The sequence below is a fragment of the Camellia sinensis genome, chromosome 14, assembly GCF_055761805.1.
Source record: "Camellia sinensis isolate YWXY chromosome 14, ASM5576180v1, whole genome shotgun sequence".
Lineage (NCBI taxonomy): Eukaryota > Viridiplantae > Streptophyta > Magnoliopsida > Ericales > Theaceae > Camellia > Camellia sinensis.
Window position 1 is genome coordinate 111,350,603 of NC_138974.1, and position 26,264 is coordinate 111,376,866.

A 26,264-nucleotide genomic window follows, 5' to 3' on the forward strand; every position below is an offset into this window, starting at 1 on the left:
CTCCGTTCTGGTTTTTGAAGTCTCTAAGGCCTTCAATTTGCAGTGTAAAGTTAACCATCCAAACTCACTTTAACGAATCAAACGAAATAAATTTCCAATTAACTTTTCCAAATAACTCTAAAAATTCCCATTAACATATCCAAGTACTCAATTTTGATTTTTGAACCCATAAAGGTCGGTAATTTCAATTTGAAAGTCGTAACTCAACAGATAATGCTTCAATTCGAATATATATCATTAAATTAAAGTACATTAACCCACAATTAGTTAAAGATAATTTCCGATACTCATTTTATGGTCGTTACAGTTTTTATCTTATAAATCGTTGGATAAAAAAGGTTGAGAGTTCTACCCATTTCAAAACAACAACAAAAGTTGTTTTTCTATTATAGTTTGATTGGAATGTTCATATCATTTAGTGTTAAATTAGACGATCAGATTTGCAAAAGGTTGATTGTTCAAACCCATTTGAAACCCATACCATCATCTCTGTAGCAACTCTCCCACTTCTCTCTCTTGCTCTCTTCACCACAATGAGATACAACTTTTCCCATTCAAGTAAGACCTCTCTCTACACCACAGTCTCCCCTCTCTCCCTTTTTACAAAAGTTCATTCTCTCTCAACCATCAACGCACTCAGCAGCACCAACGCCCTCTTTCCAACTTTGTCGATCTATTCTAACCTTGCTTGATTTGCTCCCTAAAGCTCTAACTCCCTCTTCCCAATCCCTTACTTACTTCCTTTATTTGAAGTTTTTGGACCATTCTTTTGCTTAAATAGATTCATTTGAATTCAACGTTTTTGCACAAGATCGGTCCATGTTTTGACAATATTCATCAATTCAGATTCAATTGGACCCTTTACCTCTAAATAGGGATCAAAGAGTTGGGTTTTGGATAAAAATAGACCCAGGGGTAAAAATGGCCAATTTTACCACAAAAAAAAAAAGAAGATTTTTGGCCAAAATAGGGTTATACAGTAGCTCAGAAACCTTAAGCATATTTAAGGATGAAATAATCACCTTTTCATCATCAAGAAGCTTACAAGAGCTCGAAATTTTAGGACCAGTAAAAAATGAGGTGTCTATCCTGTATAGAAATATTAGTATGTATTTGGAAATTTGTATATATTGGTGTACAATATTCACCTTTTTTTTTGTTTCAATTATTGAATTTGATTTTTTAAAAATTAAATTATATATATTTATTTATTTTTAGTGATTTTTTTTAATATTTTAAGTAAATTTTTTATTTTTCAGATACATTTAATATAAATATAATTAAAATGTAAAATATTTGTGATATATTTTTTTTAAATTTATCAAATATAAAAATATAAAAATTTAATATTTTTTTGTATTTATTAATTTTTAAAATATTTTTTTAGATAAAAATGTATTTAAATTTTTTTTTCTTAAAATATTAAAAAATTCTTAAAAATAAAAAAAATCAATTTTAAAAAATTAAATTATTAAAAAAAAAAAATAAATTATTTAAAAAAAAAATTAAATTCAATTGAAAAAAAGGGAGATGATTAGTGTGTAGGTTCCCAATGTTTGAAGAAACACGTAAAAAGAGGAAAAAAAGAAAAAAACGCCCGACATACCACGAGAGAGAGAGAGAGAATCGAGAGACGAGAAGGGAGTGAAGTTGAGAGAGACCGAGAGGAGTAGCTGTTGTGCTGTCGCAAATCTGATTCGAAGCAACAACAATTATCGAAGATGGAGAAAAAAAGAATCAAACCTTGAAATCAATGATCTCTGCAAATATGGGAAGCTGGAGGAAATGAATCAAAGCTTGAAATCAACAACGTCTTTACAGATCGGAAGCCAATGAATCATTGAATCAAAACCCTAGGTTTGCCTTCTATGTCGTATCTCTCTCATATGCCTCTCATTTTTTTTTTTCCTTTTTAATTTCCATAACAGAAGGGGCGTACGTACGCCTCAACCATTAAAGCTCAATTTCGCCTAGTTCTAGTTGGTTCGGCGCATAAAATTGTACGCCCTGAGGCGTTATTGCCCTGATTCGCTCCTCAATTTCGCCTTTGAAAACATTGTATATTGATAAATATCGATTCACGGTGTTTATTGGTGTTTGTTTTTGTGTTGTTATTGCAATCGTGGCCTTGAATAATGGTGTAAGAAAAACCAATGGAACCGAACTGGCCATTCAATATCAATATCAATTGAAATTTTGGTTTAGGGTTTAGGGTTTTCCGTACCGATACAAACCGAATAGACCGAAATATTATATTTAAATTCTTTTGAGTGTTAGAAGATTACATTGTGATTTACATCACTAGCCATGAACTATTTTATTTTATTTTATTTAAATAGAACAGATAATTATGATAATATTGTGATTTAGACTTGAAATACAATCTAGATTGTCAGGATCTGGTTGCTTTGTGAATTTGATGTGAGAGGCTTGATTTTTAATGTTGTGTTGTAGTTCAAACAAGATGGCGGCTCCACCTAATGTTGAGCTGGAGGCTGCAAAGTTTCTGCATAAACTTATTCAGGAATCTACAGATGAGCCTACAAAATTGGCTAGAAAACTTTATGTGGTGTGTATAGTTTCCTTTTTGCAGCTGCCTACTTCAATTTATTTCTGCCTTGTAGTTTTTATGTGACAATATATTTGTTTACTATTTTCATGGAAATTGTCTATTTGAATTTCAGATATTGCAGCACATGAGATCAAGTGGGAAGGAAAATTCAATGCCATATCAAGTGATATCAAGGTGAAGCCTGCCCAGCTCCATCGATATTTTTCAATTATCTTAGGTCCTGCAAAATCTATCGGGCCTTGTAGACAATACTCCATTAGATCATTGACAGAAACAAAAAGAATTTATGGACTGGAGTTTCTGCAGCTCACTTCTCATGAATAGTTGTCCAATCCAACAAATTGTGTTTAATGAGATGATGAAATAAAATAATGCTTTTAAGTGTGGTTGAGTTTATAATGACATTGGAGTCCAAGTTTCTGAAGTCTTCCGTAGCCTTATATACACTGAAAATTAATTATTTTTTAGCACCATGTTACCAATAAAATTTACTTGCTGTTTTTTGAACTATCCAATAAAATTTACTTGCTGATTTCTGAACTATTCAACCATTAGCAGCACCATGCAGTCAGTCAGCTACTGACTTCATAATCTAGTGCACTATGTATATATTGAAAGATAAGAGTGGCAGGATCCAATGCAAAAAGTACCATTTGGGAACTGCATGATGACCCATAGTCTAGACTTTTGTACTTGAGCCAGAACGTGCACTGTTAATTTATTTTAATTTTTTGATAATTTTCATCCCCGCCAAATTTCTATCTCTTTGTTTTAGGATTCGCTCACCATCTTGGGTGATATAGATGATTAGGATTGATTTCTTGATATGTTCTTCTTCACTCATTGGATCATACCTGTTGATTTCGAGTTTTAGGTTATTAGAGACTAGGAGATGACTATTTAACCTAAAAGCTCAGTTCGGAGTGCTTTGAATGGCCTGTTAATGTGATCACTCATTTCACCTTTATCCCTCACTCTCTTCCTTATGCTCTTCATTTAATTTTCTTCATTTAAGGGCAATGGAGACTGTTATCAATCAGCATAGTATTGACATGGAGGCTCTGAATTCATCACGCCTTCCTTTGTCTGGTGTAACCCACATGGGAGATTCTTCATCAACACAGTTTGCAGGTAAACATAAACCTACCAAATTGCTGAATGCTGTTTGCTTTGGCATGGAATGCGTTTGATTGCATGGGATGTAGTATTAAGTTAGGACTCAGGAGATATTGTCAATGCAGGGTCTTCTCAAACAGCTGCAATTGCGAAGGATTCTAAAGCAGGCATGTCTGAAAGTGAGGTTGCCAATTCACATCCTTCAAGCAGGCCACCTGTTGGCCCAAGTGGTGCAGGACATGATATTTATCAAGGATCTGTATCCCGTCTTGGTACTAAGCCTCTTGATCATGAAAGTCCATCCAGTTTTGAAACTAGGTCTGCCAACTCTCAGTCACAGGAAAGGCATGATACATCAAATTGGGATAAAGCAAATCACAATGATGGTAAGAAGGCCAGCAGTAAGAGAAAGAGGGCTGATTCATCATCTACTGCTGAGCCACATATTGACAACCCCCAGCAAGGTGATACCGGCAACCTTCATGCAAGGAAGGGGAAGTTGGTGAACAAGGTTGAACCACCTGGGAGTTTATCTGTTAAAGGCAGCGAGCATAGCCATTTCAATATGGTCCAGGGCAGTGGTCAGATGGAACATATCCCCTCTTTACCTAGTAGCATGAGATCAACAAACATCACCAATTCGATTTCACAAGGTGCAAATTCAAAATTCCCTGAAGAAATAGAAGTTTCTTCTAGTGCTTTAGGTCTACAGCAAGGAGGCTCGAGACTGTCAACACATGACATTCTTAGTTCCAGGGGTTTATGGAATCACAATAGGACAGGATTTCCACTTGAAAAATCTCAAGTGTCAAGGTTTCCTTCTAATGCTGGCTCTGGTAATTCGACAGCAGAAATATTGATGCACCAGTCAAACGCTCCTGTTGGATCAAGTAAGTAAGTTTTAAAGAATTAGTAAAATAATCATCATTTAGTTTGTTGAAAACTATGCATGTGAATTTTGTGCCGAAAATATGGAAATGTTTCATTTTTGATCAGAGCTGAAGTTGCTAAAAATTCTAAATCTATTACCACATGATAACTTGAAAACTTTCTCTAGAGATTTTTGAATTCCTGGTTTCCGGAGTGTAATAATGGGAAATTCTGTGTCTGCCATTTGTGAATGCGTGCTTGCTGTGTGTTTTCTTGTGTGCTTGTGTTTTGCTGAGAAATGAACACTACTTTCTGTAAGAGGCCGAACTTTGAAGTGCTTTAAAGAAATATTGAGTTGTAAATTGTAATATCTCACAAAGTGCTGCTCAAATTTCAGGTGCATCTGGCAAGGTTCATGGAGCAGCCCCTGGTTCTTCTGGTTCATATCCACCAGTAGAGCAAGGAATCATGAGTCCAATGCATTTCAGCAGCGCTTCATATGATAATCTTGGTTTGGTTGTAAATGCGAATAAGGAAAGAATCAAGGAGCCATTTTCTGCCTCGCCTTCAGTTGAGCATGATGGAGGAACTTCAAATGTGTTAGCAAATGCAAATAAGATGGTTCAGGTATTTCATTTTTATTCATTAATATGGTTCTCATTCTTCTAGCAATGTGAGGTCATGATCATGCTTCTGAATTATAGTCTGCTTTAACTTCCCTTGTGTTCTTATTAATCTCAAACAAGATTAAATTTGTAGATGATGATATCTTTAGTGCTTGTTGCTATGCTGTAATATCTCATCGTTATTATGTAGCAGAGGCATACCTGTGTGTGCATTTGTCTGTCTCATGGTGTATTATGGGGGTTCACCATGGTCAATCTCCATTTCACCTGCATATTAAAATACTGCACCAAATTTTTCTCCTACCTGTTTTCTTTTCTATAGTATCTTACTCTTGCTTGCCTTATTTACTAAAGCTTACTCTTTTCCCTTCATGCCTATATATTGTCATCTTCACTTTCTCTATCATTGTGTCCCACATATCATACACTAAGTGAAGACAAGGCTTGTCCGTATCACAAGCCCTAAGTGTGTCATATATAGGACCTGTGAAGGAAAGAACATAATCAATGTAGTTCCACCACACATCATCCAAAATCTTTTCTTTTACAAATTTTGCCTTCCCAACATCATCCTCTCTATAACAAGTCCACTTGTCATTAATCACAATTGCTTGAAGACCACGTTTTATAAGCTTTAATCTCTTGAGCATAACAATTGTGGAGGCAAATCGTGTTTCGGCAACCGAAAGCAAGTTCAAAGGAACAAATTCATTGCATAGAGCGAATTGCATTGAGCGATTAGAGATAAAATTCTTAATCATCATAGCATCTCCGGCAATATCACTAATCCAACTACATTCTTCATATGTGACTTCATTCCTCTCAATATTCTTTGCAGCACAAATATTTTCAAAGCTAGATTTAATGGTCCATAGAATATGAGGGAATTGAGCTTCAATGAGTTGTCTGGTTGCCTTACAATTAGGAGCATTATTAGTGACGACTTGAACCACATTACTTGCCCCAACCTCATTAATCACTTCTTTCATCAAATTTACAATGAAATATTTGTCTTTAGTTTCTCCCGAAACTATCAACTGCCTTAATGAACATAGGCCCACTTTCACTCACTGCCATAAAATTAATCAAAGGCCTCCTTTGAGAATCACTCCAACCATCATTAACAATGCTCATCCCTTTTTCTTTCCATGTGCCCCTTATTGGTTACAACAATCTATCAATGTTTGCCCTCTCCTTTTGAAGTAATGTGGTTCTTAACAAATTATAACCAGGAGGCAAATATCCATGAATATAATGATTTGTAGAAAATGAGTAAGAGCTAACATAGTAAGGGTTCCTTGAAAGATTAAATGGTACCCTCCACATTGTAGCAATTTCAAAATGCAATTGCTCTATCCTTCATGTTGAGTGCTTTCTCAATAGCAGTCCCACTTCCACATGTTTTCTTCTTCTTTGATTCATAAGCATAACTACTACCCACTGATACACTAGGAGGAAATGTTACATTTTTGGGATGGGCATTTTTAGGCCAAGTTTGGCATACTTCAAATAATCCATCTTTTTATCTTTTTTTCATCACATCACCTCTCTACTTTTCTGCACATCTTTTCGTAAAAAAACAAAAAGTGCACTTATTTAGGTCATCCCAAACAATCCCCAGTTCAGTAGCATCATTTTCATTTTGCATTTGTGAAAGTTTTTGACTTGTAACTTTCTTACAAGCACCAATTCCCTTTCCTAGGAGTTTTAACAAGTGTGCCCTTGCTCTTGTATATTATTATTACAAAAATTACATTATAATTGGTAATTTTCTCCTCCGTCACCGGGTTTTGCTAATTTAGTTATATACTTCCACAATGGTTTGTTCTCATCAAAATCATGATAAGCTATGTCATTAGAACTATCACCTGTAGAAGCCATTGCCATATTTCAGAATAAAAAATTGGTTCCTATAATAAAATTAATAAACACATATCATTAAAATTAACAATTTCAGCAATAGCAACAACTTGATTTAAGAAAATTAACTAGTCGAAAAAATAAACTTAGCTTTAGTGGAGTCTAAGGAGGGTAAGGTGATCGCAACTTTATTCTAATTTTTGGAGAGATTATTTTTGTGACTCAAATCCACTCTACCGGGGATGCTAACGACAAACTTTATCATTCGGTTAAGTTACTCTTTTGAGTTCTTAATCTATTTTCATATCTAACTTTGTTAGATATTTTTCTTCACTTTTTATGCATTATTATAGATTATAAAGTATTTTGTTATAGAATTCTTCTTCACCTTGTTTTTTGATGAAATACAAAACTTTTACCATCAATTTTTCTATTGTATAATATTATATGTACATTTTACATGGAGCATTATATTTTTCACAATATCTTCATTTCTTTTTAATAGAATATAGGCTCGTTTTGTATATACTTTTTTAGAAATATTTATTTAAATTAAATTATTATGTAATTTGTCTTTTTCGGTAGTATCTTACCATCCTTGATCCGATTTTACGATCCAATCCTATAAACACCTCCAACGATCCAATGCATGATCCCAATTTTAACAACCGTGATTGCACTGCTCATGAGAAGACCACTCCAAAGGTGATCTCCCAAACAACCTCAAGGAGGAGTAAAGATGACCTCTGAAAGACAACAAACTAGTTGTTCCATTGATATTTACCTGAGTCATCTGCTTCTTGATTTGGTGATCTATGACTCAACTGTTTTCATTTATAAAATGGAAGACAAATCTAAGCTTTTTTTTCCTTGAGAAGTATCAATTTCCAGATTAATTGTTTGATGAAGTTGGCCGCCCCATTTGGTACCATTTATAAGCCAACTTATTTAGCTTATTTGATTAAAAAAAGTATGGTGTTTGGTTGCAATTTTAGATTATAGCATATTTGACTTTTTCAGCTTATTCAACCAAAAAAAGTTAGATTTTCTACAGTTACAATTTGTAGCTTTTTTCAACTTATTTGGAACCCTTAAATTATGTGACAGAAAAACCCTTATCTTTTATTACTGATTTACAAATATATTACTCGTACTTTCTTTAGGTGGCAACAATTTGCCTATCAATTTTTGGAGGGCTGTCTAGATAATTGATATGTGGAATTGCACTTTCAATGCATGCAATTGGATATCTAATTATTTATGTTAATTCTCGAAATATTTGAGTTTTTACAATTAAATTGTATCAACAAGACTTTTGAGGGTAATTTATCCAAAAAAAAAAGAAAAAAAAGAAGACTTTTGAGGGTATTATGGATATTTGTACTACACAAAAGCTATATGTAGCTTATTTAACCAAACAGGTTCAATTATTTTCACAAATTATCAGAAGCTGCACCAAACAGATTTACTACTAATTTAAGTTTTTTAAGCTAATAATGTAAAAAGTTATAATCATAAAAGGTAGCTTATAAGTGATCCTAAATGGGGTTGTTGTCTATTATGCATTGACTAATTGTTGTGATGTAGTCATCATTATTTGTTCTAGCCTGTCAAGTTCAAACAGTAGTTTGTTATTCCCTATTGCAATCATTTTTACTGGTAGTAATTTGTTATTGGGAGGGTGCTGCTGGTTATATGGACTCTTTTGGCATAATGTTTTGAAGTACAATATTCATAGGATTTCAGAAAAGAGAAGAAAGAGGTAGATTTAGTGTGGGTTTATCATTGCATTACAGTGCAATTTTGGGAACACTGGAAGAAACATTCTTAAACATGAAGAGATGCTGATTTTATGCAGTGCTCGGGGCATGAACTTTACACATTTCTGTGTCTTCTTTTTAGAAGAGTGGAAAGAAAAGAAAAGAAAAGAACATAATGGCAGTTGTTAGCAAAAGATGAATGCTGAAAATATTTTTTTTTTTTATCAACAACAAAGAACTTTATTGAAAGTCAAAAAAGGAAGCAAGGATGAGGCATCCTCTTATAAAAGGACAATGAAAATACAAAGAGTAGAACCCTAATAAGATAATTTCAAGCAAAATCCTACATGTCACATGGCGCCAACCAATCTCTAGCTAACTAAAAAAGTGGAATCCTTTTAAATAGAGAATTTCCCGAAACCTAAAAAGAAGCTAAGTGGCAAACATTATCCCACAAACAATCCACCTCCCGAAACTTATCTTCAAACAACCTCACATTTTTTTCTATCTATAGAAACCAAAAAGTTGTGAAGACGCCACAAGACCATAGCATTTTGACTCTCTTCGATCCTCCGAATGCGTGAAAGTCAACTAAGAGCATATGTGCACTCTCATTTGGGGCTACCCACATAACATTCCCCCTCCCCCCCCCCCCAAACCAAAAAAAAAAAATCTGTGTCATAAATTCAAAGCAATTGGGCAATGTAGAAATAAATGATCCACGGATTCTCCATTCTTACAACACAGAATATGTCACTGAGGATTTAGAAAACGATTCGGTCTCCGTTTCTACAATGAATCATTTGTCAAAAATGCCTTCGTGAACCAAGTTCCACATGAACACCTTCACATTTAGAGGAGCACAAGCCTTCCAAATTCTTTTGCAAAAATGAAGCTGAGGAACATGAGGATTATTGATGATTTTATCAAACAAAGACTTGCAAGAGAATATCCTGGATGAATGAAGAGCCCAAACCCTCTTGTCCTCTAATAGAGGAGATAGAGAAAAATGATCAATTTTGGACAACAAAGAATTCAATTGTGAAGCCTCCCTATCATTAAGATTCCTAGGAAAATCAAAATTCTAGGAAGTTGGAGCCCAAAGTAAACAGGCTATGGAAGCAATAAAAGAATTATGAGATCAAGCCACTCTATAGAGATGTGGGGAAAATCAACAGCAAAAGAAGATTGATCCATCCAAACATCCTCCCAAAATCCAATAAGTTCCCTGTTGCCCACCCTTAAAGAAAGATGACGAGACCAACATGTGAAGATTTGAGAAATTGATTTCCAAGGAGCACGACAGTTACGCTTCAGAACCACCCATGAATCCCTACCATTGTCTTGAGTCCCATACTTGCTTCTAATAATCGAATGCCATAGTGAATCAGTCTCAAGTGAAAATCTTCGTAACCACTTGCCAATAAGGGCCATGTTCCTAGCTAAAATGTTACCGATAGTCAAACCCCCTTCTCCTTAGGTAACGAAACTAATCCCAATTCGCCAGGTGATTCTTCCTCCCCTTATCCTTGCTTTCCCAAAAAAAATCCCTCATCAACTGTTTTTAGTGGCCTTGCCACCTTAACCAGAATCTTGAACAAAGATAAGAAGTAAATAGGAATACCACTTAAAATAGTCTTAACCAAAGTGTATCTACCGTCACGTGTCAATAAAGCCTTACTCCACCCTTCCAACCTTTTGCCAATCTTTTCCACCACCGGATTCCAAAAAGCTTCAATCTAAGATTATTCCAAATGGAAGACCCAAATACTTAAATAGAAATGACTCTATACCACATCCTAAAAGTGTCGCCCTATTCTGAAGTTGATCTTGTTGCATATTAATGCCCACCACATTACTTTTCTCCAAATTAACCTTAAGTCCTGAGATTACCTCAAAAAGTCTCAAAATCGAATAAAAATTAACTATCTGACTTTTATCCCCTGGAGAGAAAAATTTAGTATCGTTAGCATATTATAAATATGTCACACTAACTCACTTTTCACTTCCAAACCCGTAAAAAGACCTGCTTCTCTAGCTCTCTCAATCGTCTTTCCTAGTACGTTAGTCACCAAAATAAAAAGAAAAGGAGATAGTAGATCCCATTGTCGAAACCCTTGCGAAGCCCTGAAGCAATCCCTGGTTTACCATTAACTAGAACTGACATATTGCAAGTTGACAAACATCCCCCAATCCAAGATCTCCACCACCCACCATAACCCTTCTTGTCCATTACAAAATCCAAAAACTGCCAATCCACATGATCATATGGCTTCTCAAAATCTATCTTAAAAATAAGGTCTTCCTTCCCTGAACTTCTATATTCCTCCACTACTTCATTTGCCACTAAGGCTACATCTAAGATTTGTCTTCCTTTAACATAAGCCCCTTGCGCCCTAGACACAGCCTCCTCCAAAGTAATCCTCAAGTATTTTTGATAAAACATTACCCAAAATCTTATAAAGTGATGTTACTAAACTAATGAGTCTAAAATCTCCAATTCTTACAGCATTCACTTTCTTAGGAATTAAACAGAGGAATGTCGCATTTGAGCTCAAATTAACAACCCCTGACTCATGAAATTCTGAAAACATTCTCAACAAATCCCCTTTCACCACCTCCCAACAGTCCTGAAAGAAGGCCATGGAAAGACCATTTGGACCTGGAGCTTTGTCTCTATCACCATCGAAGACTGCCTCTCGAATTTTCGTTTTGTCAAAAGGCCTTTCAAGCCACGATGCAATTGCCTGATCAATGGGTCCCCATTCAAGTCCTACAATTCCAAGTCTATTCACCTCCTCCTTCAAATAAAGCTTAGAGTAAAAATCATAAATTTCACTGACAATCTGATTCTCCCTTTCCTTCACTACCCCTGGGCTCACTTTTAATCTCCTGATGAACTTGTTCTTCCTTTTCCCATTTGCAACCCTGTGAAAAAAATTTGAATTAACATCCCCTTTCTTCAACTATTTGACCTTTGCTTTTTTAGCTCAAGAAATTTGCTCCCTAAAAACAAACCCTTCCAATTTCAATCTCAACTCAGATCTTTCCCTCCTAAATGACTCAACTAAACCTCTTTGTGACTCCAAGGCATCTAACTCTTTTATTCTGCACTTCACCTCTTTTGAAAACTCCAAAATCCCAAAAACCCACCTATACCAACACTTCACATTCTCTTTGACCATCTTCAACTTTCTCAGAAATCTAAAAACTTCCCATCCATGACAACTAGCATTGGTCCACCACTCCTCAAAATTTTGTTTAAAAGATGGATGCTCCAGCCACATGTTCTTGAATCTGAAAGGCATCGGTCCCCACTTTAATGAGCAACTTTCTATCACAATAGGACAATGATCTAAAATTAATCTAGGTAGCAAGTCCTGTCTTAAATTGGAAAAAACCCCTTCCCACTCCAAGGAATATAAAAATCTATCCAGTCTACAACACATCAAATTCTCTCGAAGATTAGACCATGTAAGTCTTGTATTACACAAAAGGCGGATCCATCAACCCATATTTTCTTAAACAAATCAAAGTCCCTCATACCCCTAGTAGTTCTAATCCCATTGAGCTTTTCTGAGACCTTCCTAACCACATTAAAATCCCCCTCTAAACACCAGCTCGGGGAACACAACCCAAATAACCCATAGAGCTCCTCCTAAAAATTCTTTCTCCTAGAAGGCCTGTTAGGTCCATAGACCCCTATCAATGACCATTCCGCATTGTCAAAATTCCTAAACCTAATTGATAGTGAAAACTCCCTACTATAGTTTCACACTCAAACAACTCTCTCATCCCACATAAGCAAAACTCCCCCCGATCTACCAACTGAAGGCATACAAACCCATCTTCTATATCTAACTCCCCAAAGACTTTTCATGAACCTCCTATCACACACTTGTATTTTAGACTCATGAAAAACAACTATGTCCGGTTGATGACTCCTTAGAAAATCCTTGATAACACCCCTTTTTCTCTAAGAACCCAACCCCCTTACATTCCAACTAATAATTTGCCCCTTTTTTACTACTCTCTCCTTCCTTTCTAACACTTTTCTCCCTCGTGAACCTATTAATCTTCCTAAATGGCCCAAAAGTCTCCTTAATTTTTACTAGTGACAATCCCATAACCTGAAGTAATTGCATAAAACGAGGCACCTCATTCTCCTCAATTGGGCAATACTTGCTGAACTCCTTTGGCCATTTTTCCGTTTCCTTCTCCCCTTCTCTAAAAGCCTGCCCCCCCTTGTCAAAATGATTACTCGAGACCTCTTCTTGATTGTCATTCACCTGACCTTTGAGAGTTATTAGCGTGAAAGGACTCAGACACAATGGTAGACTCATTCACAATAGCCCTCAGGATTTCAGAAGTAACCCCTTGTTCAATAATATCAACTGATGTGACCTCAAGAACAAGACAAATTGATCGGAAAGATGAAACATTGAAACCCCACCTCTGGCCCCTTCTCCATAGATAGAAGAGTCTGGAATAATTTCTTTCTTGAGAATTGCTGGCATCTACAGTCTGTGTTGCATGGACTCGGCACTTTGGGGCGAAGTACCCGTGTTGACACGACACGACACGACACGACACAGGTGCGGGCGTGGGATCTGTGTTGGATTCGCCTCTTCTCTCTCGGACACGGCTCTTTACAGATATCAAAAGAAATGAAAGAGGAGAGAGGAAGAGAGAACCTAGTCGCCTTTCGAAACGGCGAAGACATCGGTCACCGACTTCGATCCCTTTGGTCGCAGCTTCAACAGCTCCGACTTTTGCTCAATGTTCGATCAATCTCCTTCTCTATCTTCTCTCTCGTCTCTCGATCTCTCTCTCCTCTCGTCTCTCAATCTCGATCTCCCTTTTCCTGTCCTCTCTCGATCTCCCTCTACTCTCTCTCTCTCTCTCTCTCTCTCTCTTCTTTTGTCTGTCTGACTTCTCTCTTTTTCTTTCTTCTCTTCTCTCTGTTCTATTGTCTCATCGATTTAATTACATTTGTATTAGTATATAATATAAATTACATTAATATAATAATATATAATATTATTCATCCATTATTCATATTACATTTACATTAACATATAGTATAAATTACATTAATATAATAATATATAATATTATTCATCCAAAAAAAATTATATAATATAATATATCATAAATAATATAATTTTTATGTCTAAAATAAAAATAACTTATTTTATCATATATAATATAATTTATTTTATATCTAAAATAATTTTTATTTGTTATTTATGTAATATAACTCATCTTCATATAATAAATATATATATTTTTTAAAAAATTATTTAACGTATCCCCGTGCCTGTATCCAAATTTGGATACATATCCATGTATCCTCAATTTTTAATTTTGAAATGTCCGGCCCCTAAATATGCACCCGCACCTGATACCTATACTCGAGTCCGTGTAACATAGTCTACAGTTAATTCAAAGATATGTTTGTGAGTGATTTTATTATTCTACAGGCCTCTTTTTTTTAATTGTTGATGTTTTATTATGCTCTTGTTTTAATTTAAATGGGGTTTTATGTTTTAATTCATTAAGCATTGATCATATACTTAGTTTGTGTGTTTGTAGTCTTATATATGTCTGATATTTGAAGCCTTATTTGTTTGCTTTTGCCATATGATGTTTTTGTAAACAGAGTGGCATTCCAGGCAATATTATGGAAATGAACATGCTTAGAAGTGCAGCTCCCAGAGATACAGGAAAATCTCCTACTTCGCTGGCTCCTGGTGTTTCTAACATGCCTTTCAAGGAACAACATCTTAAACAGCTCAGAGCTCAGTGCCTCGTATTTTTGGCATTCAGGTATATGGCACTTTCTTAGCTTCTGTTTCAGCCTTTTAATTTATTTTGAATATAGAGTACGTACTAAAAAAAACATTGTAAAAATTATTGATTCTCGATATATTGTTTTCTACATACAGGAATGGTTTGATACCAAAAAAATTACATCTAGAAATTGCACTTGGAAACTTCCTTCAAAAAGAAGGTAACTACTACTTGATATTCTATTTTAAGTTTCCCACCATTGCATTACTTGAAGAATAACACATGGCACTGCAGATGGACCTCCAAAAGAACTGATTGACCATAAAGGAAAAGAGCTATCTATTAGTGATCCAAATAATATTCCCGAAGATACAATGCCGTTTGGAAGACTGAATAATGTGAGGGAAACTGAAAGAGTAGCTCGTCCGTCATCTACTGGACTTCTTCCTGAGGCAAACTTTTCAAGAGAATCTGAGGACCCCAACATAATGGGGGACAAAAATCACCTGCCTTCTGATCTGCATATACAGGCAGAAGAAAGGAGGAATCTTTTATCTACAAGAAGAAAAGGAGAGGCTGAAGTACTGGCTCGAGAAATATCAGAATCACAGGCATTTCTAACCAAGGGATCACAGCTAGAATCTTTAAGTGTAAGGGGTTTAACTGTTAGTAATCGTAAGGATGATTTGGAAAATGGACAACAAGCTGGAACTGCATACCAAGCCTCCTCTGTTCTGGGAATAAGCAAGCAGATGAAGCCTGAGATGATTAACTGGACTGGAATTGGCATTCATAATGAGGCTGCTAAGGGATCAGCTCCCGGCTCTATGGTTCTGCATGAATCAGTGCCAGAAAGAAAAGATAATGCTCAAAGTCAATCTCAAATCCTTGCTGATTGTAATATTCAAGGAAGCCGACATGCTGATAATCATTTGCCTAGTTTTCCATCAAGAGAACATTGGAAGCCCATCTCAGGAATGGAAGCTGAACATCAGACAGTGATGCATGTGAAGGATGCTAGTGTGTTGATGAAAAATGTGTCAGAGGGTGAGAATTTTGTCTTAGCCAAACTATGCTTTTTATTACTGACTTTTCTGTTGCTTATGGATGCTGCTTGTTACATATGTTGGCCAGATGATCGAAAAATCTCTGAGATTCAGAGAAGAGGCATTCCAGATGGATGCAAAGCTGCTCTTGTTGATGACATGCAAAAAAATGGCAGTCCTGCAGTAGTGGAAACTGACCAAGAGGAGGAAGATATCTCTTTATGTACAGATTTGCCACCATCTCCAAAGTATACGACATTGGAGAAGTGGGTTATGGAACAGAAGAAGAGGAGATTCTTAATTGAGCAAAATTGGGCACTAAAACAGCAAAAGACGGAACAAAAAATTGCCGCTTGTTCTGAAAAATTGAAGGTTTGTGATGGTGACAACCTTTTGTTTACCTGGTCATGGGTTATTTGTCTGTAGTTAAACAAACATCCGTTGTGATTGTGTTTTCTTTTCTCTTTGTTCCTTATGCTTTTATTTGGCCATTTTGTTTTGCTTTTTTCCATCGTTGGCATTTTTTGGGCTATACAGACTTCTGTCTGCATGTTATATTAGTCTTGGGCAAGTGAGTGTCAATCAAAGGATGCTGTGAAAGGCTTGAAGGTGGTGTCGTCTATGTGCTTGTGGTCTAGTGTGCTGAGGGAGTGGAATCTGCGTACATTTGAGGAAATAGAGTTGACAGCACATTGATAAAGTTGTTTATATTTGAGAACTTTCATTTTTGGCATAAAGGAAAATTTTGTGAATTTTGTTTTCTTTGTAGATTTTATAGGAGCACTCACTTTTGGTGGAGTCCTTTAGCTTCAAGGAAAAATCCACTTTACCCCCTACGGTATATGCTTGGAGCACTTTATCCCCATCTTTTAAAATTAGTTAGTTAAACCACATGTGATTTTGTACTAAAGTTCTACGATAACATTTTCTGTTCAAACCGACAGAATTTGTGGCTCACTCCCCTGTTCTTAGTGTTGGGAAGATGAAGAAATTTTGTCGAAGTGTAATTTTCTTGTGAAAAGACAAGATCACCATTGTCTTCATCTTCTATCCAAAAAAACCTAATTCTAAACTACCCACCCCTCCCACCCACAACTAGCCACCTCACCAACCACCTTCCCCATATCCCAAAAGAATGGAAAGAATTATTTGGCTTATCAATCAATAAGGTAGAGGCCGTGTATATATAATATATTCATGATACAATTTAGGAAAAAATGTACACAAGGCAAGATTCTTACAATCAAAATAATTCCTATTCTAATTTCCATATTCAAACATAATAATTGATTCCTATATTCAACACTCCCCCTCAAGCTAGCGTGAAGATATTCAACAAACGCAGTTTATCAATGGAAGACTGGAGCAAAGTTGATCTCACGGATTTTGTGAACATATCTGCCAACTGCTGAGAAGAAGAGACAAAGGATGGACGCACAATACCAGTCTGAACTTTTTTTCGAATGAAATGTATGTCAAACTCAATATGCTTGGTATGCTCATAAGCACAGAATTAGAGGGTAACATAATAGCAGATTTGTTATCACAAAATAAAGAAGGAATAGTCTCCTCAAAACCCAACTCTGCCAAAATAGAGTGAATCCAAAGAATCTCACATGTCTCATGTGCCATAGCCCGATACTCACCCTCTGTAGAAGACCTAGAAACAACTGCCTACTTCTTACTTTTCCATGAGATAAAATGATCACCATAGAAAGTACAGAAGCCAGAAGTGGAACGTCAATCAGTCCTAGATCCTACGTAGTCAGCATCGGTGAAACAAGAGAGTCCAGATTGGAGACCAATGGTAAAGAACAATCCCAAGCCAGGAGAAATCTTCAAATACCTCAAAATATGATGAACCGCGTCAAGGTGCTCTTTACGAGGTGCATGTATGAGCTGATTCATAACACTAACTGCAAATGTTAAGTTTGGTCTAGTGTTGGTCAAATAAATGAGGCGTCCAACAAGACGCTGATACATGCCTGCTTGGGTCATCCAGCAACACATCAGACTCTGATGTGAGTTTGATATTAGGATCCATAGGAGTAGAAGTATGTTTACACCCTAACATACTTGTATCCTGAACTAAGTCGAAGGTGTACTTTCTTTTAGACAAGGAGATCCCCTCCCTTGTGCGAATCACCTCAATTGTCAGAAAATATTTAAGCCATCTTAGATCCTTAATATCAAAAGTTTGGCCCTAGTCCTTCTTTACTTGACCAATGCCAATAGAGTTATCACCTGTGAGAATAATATCATCTATATAAACTAACAAGACTATACACTGACCTCTAGAATTTTGGCGAATGAGACAAGTGTGATCGGAGTGGCACTGAACAAAGCCCATAGATATAATAACAGAACTGAAGCGATTAAACTATGCTCATGAAGGTTGTTTTATATCATACAAGGATTTGCATATCTGGCACACTTTTTCCGAATACTCCCCCTCAACCCGAAAACCGGATGGAGGAGTCATGTAAATCGTCTCAAGAAGATCCTCATAGAGAGATGCATTCTTGACATCAAGGTGATGAAAAGGCCAAGAATGAGATGTTGCAAGGGAAATAAGGAGGCGTACAGAAGTAAGTTTGGCAATAGGGGCAAAGTGGCACCAAAATCCTTGCTAGGAATCTGTGTGAAACCATTGGCCACCAAGTGGGCTTTGCAACGGTCAACTGAGCCATTAACGAGGTATTTTATAATGAACACCCATTTGCAACCAACTGTGCTTTATCCAGGAGGTAAAGGTACAAGATTCCAAGTGTGATTCTGTTCTAAGGCTGCCATCTCAATCTGCATGGCCACTATCCATTTGGGATTTTGAAAGGCCTCAGACACATGAGGAATGGACCCCGACTGAAGCTTGCCAAGAAAAGAACAGTCAAAAGGGGAAATCCCGTCGTAGGAAAGATACTGGGAAATATGATGATTAGTGCTACTCAAATAACTCAAACGATTTGGAGGATGTCGATCCCGATGTGGGTTAGGACAAGGAGGTGGAGGAGGAGCTAAAGGAGAAAAGTTACCTGACCCAAAGATCGGAGAGACAGGGGGGGGTTGAATGCGTGGGCAACGGGAGTATACTTGCAATGGGGGAGGCGGCAAGGTTGAGAAGGAGACAGGGGGACAACCTCATTTTCAACCTCGTCTAAAATGGTCATCGGGTGAACAATGGAAGTAACAGGAGGAGAAGCCTGTAAAGCAAGGTTAGTACCAAAGAAAGGAAGATTCTCACAAAACCTAACATCCAAAGTGTGGTGAAAGTGACGAGATACAGTGTCATAACACCTATACCCTTTGGATATGGAAGAGTACCCTAAGAAGATACAACGAATAAATTTGTCATCTAATTTTGTGCGAGTGGGACTTCGATTTTGAACAAAACAGATGCACCCAAAGACACGAGGTGAGAGTGGAAACAGAGTGGTAGTGGGTATAAGGATATGAAATGGAGTGAGATCATACAACACACGACTAGGGGTCCTATTTATGAGGTAAACAACAGTGACGACAATCATATGCCAATAAGACTTGGGAACACCCATACCCCGAAAAAGACACCGGACAATAGACATAATATGTTTTTTGCGTTTAACAACACCATTTTGCTCAGGGATCCGAGGACAAGTAAGTTGCTGAAGAATACCGATTTGATTAAGATGGGAACGAAATGCATTAGAAATATATTCCCCATCATTATCAGAACGGATAGTCCTAACAACTGTATGAAACTAAGTTTTAACCATCTGTAAAAATTGGACAAAAATGGAAAATACGTTAGACTTACGACGAAGTAGATAAACCCAAGTGCATCTAGTGTGATCATCAATAAAAGTCACATAATATCTATGATAAAAAAAAGTGGTGACAGGGGAAGGGTCCCAGACATCAGAATGTACAAGATTAAAAGCATTAGGAGCATGAGTCATATAAGGGATATAGCTAGAATGGGTATGCGTAGACAACTCGCAAACCACACAATGAAACTTAAAATCTTTGCAAGCTTTATTAAATGAAGGAAAAAATTGATATAAATACTGAAAATTAATATGACCCATACGAGCGTGCAATAATTCTAAAGACTAAATATTAAAAACACAAGACATGGAAGCAGGCAAAACAGAGGTTTGAAAACTAGCTAAGGAAGAAGAGGAAGGCTCGTCTGGTGGATCCTCAAAGTAGTACCCATCACACTCATGGCCTATCATGCTCATAGCCCTTGTCCAAAATCCTCTTCGAACTCAAGTCCTATAAAAGGCAAGAAGAGGGTACGAAGATGACAGTACAGTTAAATTGCTTGGCAAGATGACTAATGGATAAGAGATTATATGCAAAATTTGGAACATGTAAGACAGATGATAAAGCAATGGTAGGGGATAAAGATACGACTCCTTTATGACGAACAGAGGATAACGAACCATCAACAAGACGCACAGATTGGGCAATAGTAGTAGGGACTGGCGAAGAAAGAAAGGAAAACTCACCTGTCTTATGATTACTAGCCTCATAAGCCAAAACCCATGAAGGACTAGTAGACCGAGGGACTAGTAGACTGAACATGAAAAGCAAAGTACCTGTTGCAAGGGTGGCAGTAGTAGTAGATGATGGGCCATGAGAAAGAGATCCAAGCTAAGCCTGAAGCTGACCAATCTGGGTTTGTAACTCTTGTAAATTATGGAGATGAGGAGACCCAGGAGCAGGAGTAGCGGAATCCACTAGAGCCGCAGTGCGAGGGGTGCTAGCACCACGAGGGTGAGAGCAATGTTGCCTCAACTTAGGATGAAATTTGAAGCAACGAGCCTTAATATGACCAGAAGCGCCACAATGATGACAAGTAATTGGACCAGTAGAAACTTGAGAACCAGACTTTGCAGCAATAGCCATCTGATTAGATGAAACTGGAGATAAGGGAGAAGGATTTGGTTGAACCAAACGCCTACGATGCTCATCACTATCGATGGTGGCAAAGGCCTCATAGAGAGAGGGCATGGGTGATGTGTTTAAAGTCTGAGTTCGAAGAGATTCAAATTCAGAGTTTAAACTCATCAGAAACTGGTAAGTGTATTGGTGAGCAAGGCGATTGAACACAATAGAGGCAACATCTGGTAACTCAGTCAAGGGCTTATATTGAGCCAATTCTTCCTAACGGGCTTGAAGGTATCCAAAGAATTCTGACATAGAAAGACCCAAGGTAGATTGGGAAGCACGAGCAATGTTTTTATAGAGCTTAAAGATGCGAGCATCGTTATGAGCATGAGCAAATATATGTGACAAGGCATGCCATAGACCAGGAACTGTGTCGCAATAGAGAAATATGTGATAAATACGATCTTCCATGGGGTTGAACATCGATTCCAAAGTAGTATAGTTATCAATATCCCACTATGCATGGGTAGAATCTATTGCAGCAGGTTAGGCAGTGGAAGATAAAAGCCAATAAGTTTTTCCCTTGCCCCTTAAATAGAGTTTAAGGGAGTGGTTCTAGGCTGCAAAATTTTTCCCATTCAACACCACACTCGTAATACGATGAACATGAGTGTGATGAGAAAGAGAAAAATCAGAACTACTTGGGACAGGCTTGGTGGGTACATTAGCAAAGGATGGATCAGTCATGGTAGGAGAAGAGGGACTAAAAACACACAGATAGTAACACAATTCAAGAAAATATAAGAAGTCGGAAAAAACTCAACGGCTTATCCAAATAGATGCTACCGAATAATCCTAGTAGCGTAAAAGAATAAAAAGACAGACAAAGGGGCTTAATACATCAGTCCAATCATCCCAAGAACGAAAAAAAAAAACAGCCATGGACCACCTAAAGAGGTAGCCGAAGTACGTAAGACCAGAACTAGGTTTGGTTGGCAGCAACCAGAGCCTCGACAGGGATAAAGAAGGCCTGCCGAGATGAAGACAAGGAAGGAGAGGGGCTGCAGAGGCTAGGTTGAGGCTGTCGGAGGGAGAAAAGGAGTTGGAAAGGGTTGTCGAAGCCTAGTGAAGGCTCGGAAGGGCTATCGGAGGCTGAAAGAAGGCTGGGCTGAGTCTGTTGGAGGGAGAAAAAGAGCTGGGAAGCGCTGTCGGAGGCTAGAGAGAAGAAAGAAGGCAACCGGTGGTGATGGGTGGTTGAGCAGGAGACAACTAGGGAGGCTCTGATACCAAAAAGAATGAAAAGAATTATTTGACTTACCAATCAATTGGGTAGAGGCCATCTATATATAATATATTCATAATACAATTTAGGAAACAATACACCCAAGACAAGATTCCTACAATCAAAATAATTCATATTCTAATTTCTATTACCATTTGCATATTCAAATATAATATTTTGATTCCTATATTCAACAATCCCCTGTCACCCCCTTTGTCCTCCCTCCTCCGCCACCTGTTCCGCCTGCATATATATACATTGTGCCACTCTCAAACCACGGCATGTGAAGTGCATCATAGCCAATCGGTTATGTTAATTCACAAAGCTTTATCATTCGCCATACTTTAGCCACCAACAAATCCTAAAGCTAGAAATGTAGATTCCTAATAACCCTCCTAACTAAACCTAGTCAAGCTTTAACCACCATGCATGTTGTGAAGAACCCAACTGGTTTGTGGAATTTCTTTAATATTCACTGCTTGATGATCAGTTATATATACATTATAGTTTATATATGTAATATATGTACATATCTAGTGTAAATATGTGCCCCAATATATATATATATATATATGTATAACTATAAAAAAAAATAAAAAAAACCAAAAGATAATATATATGCCAATCTGATCATCACATGCATAAGGGTAACTTGTTTAAACAATAACACTCACAAAGATAATATATATGCCAATATTCATGAAAATAAATCAAAAGATTCATAAATAATCTAGCATGCATCCAATCTGAACTACTAACACCCATTAATATCCAAACATCCAACAAAACTTCAAAAACAAACAAGTTTTCTTCTAATACCAAAGTGTAATTCAATGGATGAGAATGAAATATTTAAGATTTTGTGGCTACTAGATTCAAGTTACATTTGGGTTACTTGCGGGTCAATAGTGGCTTTGTGTCCACATGTCAAAGCAGATTTTTACACGAGTCATATTGGTCGTGACTCATGTTTGAGTTACACGTGTTCAACCCTAACACAATCCATTTAATATTCATGTTTTCGGGTCGTGTCATATTTGTGTTTGTGTCAAAAAATGACCAACCCTAACCCTCTAAATACGTGTACGGTTTGAGTCGTGTCAATAGGGCATGCGTCAATTCCCACCCTTAGGTGGTAGAAAATGGTTGGAAAAATGGAAATGGTTGTTGAGGTAGTGGTCAAGGACCAAGGGTATATTACTTACAAAGTCAATGGAATTGGCTATTTGTAGAAGATAGGGATAAAGTGCTCGAGAGCCATACAACAAGGGAGTAAAATGGATTTTGCCAACTTTTTTACATAATGCACTTGTGTCAGTTGAAGAGTTTGTTTAATTGCTTAGGATGATATACTACCAGTTTCTCCTGTTGCCACGATCTTGACTAGTTTGTGGTTTGGGCTTTTGTCCCTGACAAAAAGGCTGTTCCTGGGGAATGAATGCCTGAGAGAAAGGTCCTTATTGATCAGTTGAGCAAGAATTTGATGGAAACTTGCTTGGTGAATTTGTCAGGGAACATAGGGTGTGTTTGGTTTGGTTTTGGAGATAAATTTTCAAAAAAGATTTTGGGAGAGAGAGTTTAGAAATTTTTTTGTTTTGTTTGGTTGTATATTTTGGAAATAGTTTTGGAATATGGGAGTTTGGGATAATTTGATGTTTTGTTGTAATTGAGTAGATGTGTGTGAGAGAAAAAGTGATTGATTGATGTGTAGGAGAGAGAGTGATTTTAGAAATTTTTTTCCCAAAATCGCTAAACCAAACAAAATTTTGGAAAATTTTCTCTAAAATTTATTTCTCAAAAGCAAACCAAACAAGGCCATAGTTTTTTTTAGCAGTTGTTATTAGTTAACTTCCCTAATGATAGACTTGTACATGGGTGATATAGAGCGTTATGCCAAACTTGTGAGGTTTGGGAGGATTTTGTGATATATGTACTCGATTCAGGAAGGGTGCTGACTTGTAATATATGATCTTGAGAATATCTTCCTACTCCACTGGACGTGGCATGTTATGTTATTAGATTTATATGAGTGATGTTGTTTTCCTCTTTCTGAAAATAGATTGGTTTGAATATAATTTTTGGTTCTAGATAACAGCCGAGAATATGATGTGCCCATCATTGAGACTTTAGAATTAATTTGTCCTGAGACAAATAAATCTGCTGACTAATTGTATAAACTTGCTTATAATGTATTAATATCTGGGATGCTGAGTTTGCTTTTCTTTTCCTTCACTTGTAGTAGTTCCTGTGTTGCATTAAACCCTAGACCTTGGATACCTGTAGTAGCTCTTTTGATATATCCTCCATTTTTGCAGTGTTAATGTTGAGAAATGTCTTATTTGTTTACATGCACTTTCACACTTGCCTAAAGATCAAGTTATAATTTTTAAATTATTTTTATCACATCAAACTACTAATATTTGACTAAGCAAGCACCACACAATTATCAGTAAAGATCTTTTATCACAAAATGTGGCAACTTTAGCCGAAGCCAAGACCTTATGAATTTATAATTATGAAGGAAATGATGTGATTTCATTCTTATTTGGACATGATAATTTGCTTCTACTTAACTTGTGCCATTATTATTTTTGATAATGGGCTTCCTCATTTCCATCTTGTTTACTAGCTACGTTTTGAAAATGATGTGACTTCATTCTTATTTGTTTGGACTTGATAATTTGTTTCTACTTCACCTGTGCCATTATTAATTTCAATTTAATCTGATGCAGCCCATATAATGGGTTTCCTCGTTTCCATCTTGTTTACTAGTTTTGTTTTTAACTGCTTACCCAACAGTTTTCCACTTTGTGCCTTCTTTTTTCTTCCTTAATTTGTTATTACATAAAATACTTTTGAAGAAGATGCATTGTATAGTAGGGTTGTATTGTTTTACTTTTTGTGTGACATGTGCATTACTGTTTGCTTTTTGACACTTCTGTAGGAAACTGTGAGCTCATCTGAAGATATTTCTGCAAAAACTAAAAGCGTCATTGAACTGAAAAAGCTTCAACTGTTGGAACTTCAGCGCCGTCTCCGTGGGTAAATTATCTTTCTGCTTCGGTTCAAGTTGACACATCAATGTTTCTATACCATTCCAATTAATGCCTACTTTAACTTGGTCTCCATTGGTATTTTACTTGTACATTTGCTATTCTGATATTACGATTATTTTATTTGAGCAGCGATATTCTAAATGATTTCTTCAAACCAATAGTAACCGAGATGGATCGTTTGAAATCAGCCAAGAAGCATAGAATAGGTAGGAGATCAAAACAAATTGAAAGATTTGAGCAGAAAATGAAGGAAGAGCGCCAAAAGAGAATTCGTGAGAGGCAGAAGGAGTTCTTCAGTGAGATAGAAGTTCACAGGTATGGATTCTAATGTCTCTTGAATTCATAAAAATATCTCTCTTGTTATTTTTAATTCAGTTAGTAGATATTTTGAAAGATTTTTCATGAATAATGACTTTGCTTGGTAACCTAACTTTAGGGAGAGACTGGATGATGCATTCAAAATGAAGAGAGAACGCTGGAAGGGTTTCAATAAATACATAAGAGAGTTCCATAAGAGAAAGGAACGGATTCATCGCGAGAAAATTGATAGAATCCAGCGTGAGAAGATTAATCTGTTGAAAATCAACGATGTGGAGGGGTACCTTCGAATGGTTCAGGTCTGTCTGGCTTATTGGCTTTCGTTGACTTGATGGTGCCATTCTGCTTCTATTATCATACGTAATCTTTTTTGTTAATTCCATAGGATGCAAAATCAGACCGTGTTAAGCAGCTGCTGAAGGAGACTGAGAAATATCTTCAAAAACTAGGGTCGAAACTAAAAGAGGCAAAGGATGTGGCAGGACATTTTGAGACTGACATGGGTGAGAACCGAGCTGGAAGTGTTGTTGAGAACTATGAAATTGTTGAAAACGAAGATGAAGCTGACCAAGCAAAGGCAAGTTGTTCATTGTAGTTTGTGTCCTTTCTATATTTCAGTCTAATTTTCTTGCTTAACTTTTTTTCTGTCATCTGTTTTTCCAGCATTATTTGGAAAGCAATGAAAAGTACTATCTGATGGCACACAGGTATTTTACTTCTCCATCTTCTCCTTATAAGTGTTTGTCATATTGTTTGCTGCTTAAGATTTGGTCGTTTCAATCTTGTGATGTGTCTGGCTTCTTCTTCCCCTGTTTTTAAGCTCCTTTAAGAGTTTTGATGTCTGGCTTTAGGAGTGGATATACGATTTTATCTTTCAAAATTAATATTGTTCATGACAAACTTCTTGTTAATAACATTGTTAACAATGCTATTTCCAAATATTTTATTGTTGGCATTGTCCCTTGCAGCATAAAAGAGAGCATAGCTGATCAGCCAACTTGTCTTGTGGGTGGAAAGCTAAGAGAGTAAGCACATTTGCATTTTTCGGGCACTAAATGGAACTCTTTCTTAAAGTGTTTGACTTCTTTCTTTT

The 26,264-nt window shown here is 36.7% G+C and overlaps 1 protein-coding gene across 1 annotated transcript in view; it reads left to right on the top strand.

Moving 5' to 3' along the window:
• Positions 1–1,536: 1,536 nt before the first annotated feature.
• LOC114299128 (uncharacterized) overlaps positions 1,537–26,264 on the top strand; it is a 47,523-nt gene continuing 22,795 nt past the window's right edge. The window contains exons 1-16 of the mRNA XM_082907073.1: positions 1,537–1,857; positions 2,455–2,569; positions 2,685–2,746; positions 3,588–3,703; positions 3,814–4,578; positions 4,956–5,185; positions 14,467–14,633; positions 14,753–14,817; positions 14,892–15,644; positions 15,732–16,015; positions 24,742–24,839; positions 24,983–25,168; positions 25,290–25,470; positions 25,557–25,748; positions 25,835–25,878; positions 26,140–26,196. Of these exons, the coding sequence (XP_082763199.1) occupies positions 2,465–2,569; positions 2,685–2,746; positions 3,588–3,703; positions 3,814–4,578; positions 4,956–5,185; positions 14,467–14,633; positions 14,753–14,817; positions 14,892–15,644; positions 15,732–16,015; positions 24,742–24,839; positions 24,983–25,168; positions 25,290–25,470; positions 25,557–25,748; positions 25,835–25,878; positions 26,140–26,196 (3,305 nt within the window). The 5' untranslated portion in view covers positions 1,537–1,857; positions 2,455–2,464. The remainder of the gene's footprint in view (positions 1,858–2,454; positions 2,570–2,684; positions 2,747–3,587; positions 3,704–3,813; positions 4,579–4,955; positions 5,186–14,466; positions 14,634–14,752; positions 14,818–14,891; positions 15,645–15,731; positions 16,016–24,741; positions 24,840–24,982; positions 25,169–25,289; positions 25,471–25,556; positions 25,749–25,834; positions 25,879–26,139; positions 26,197–26,264) is intronic.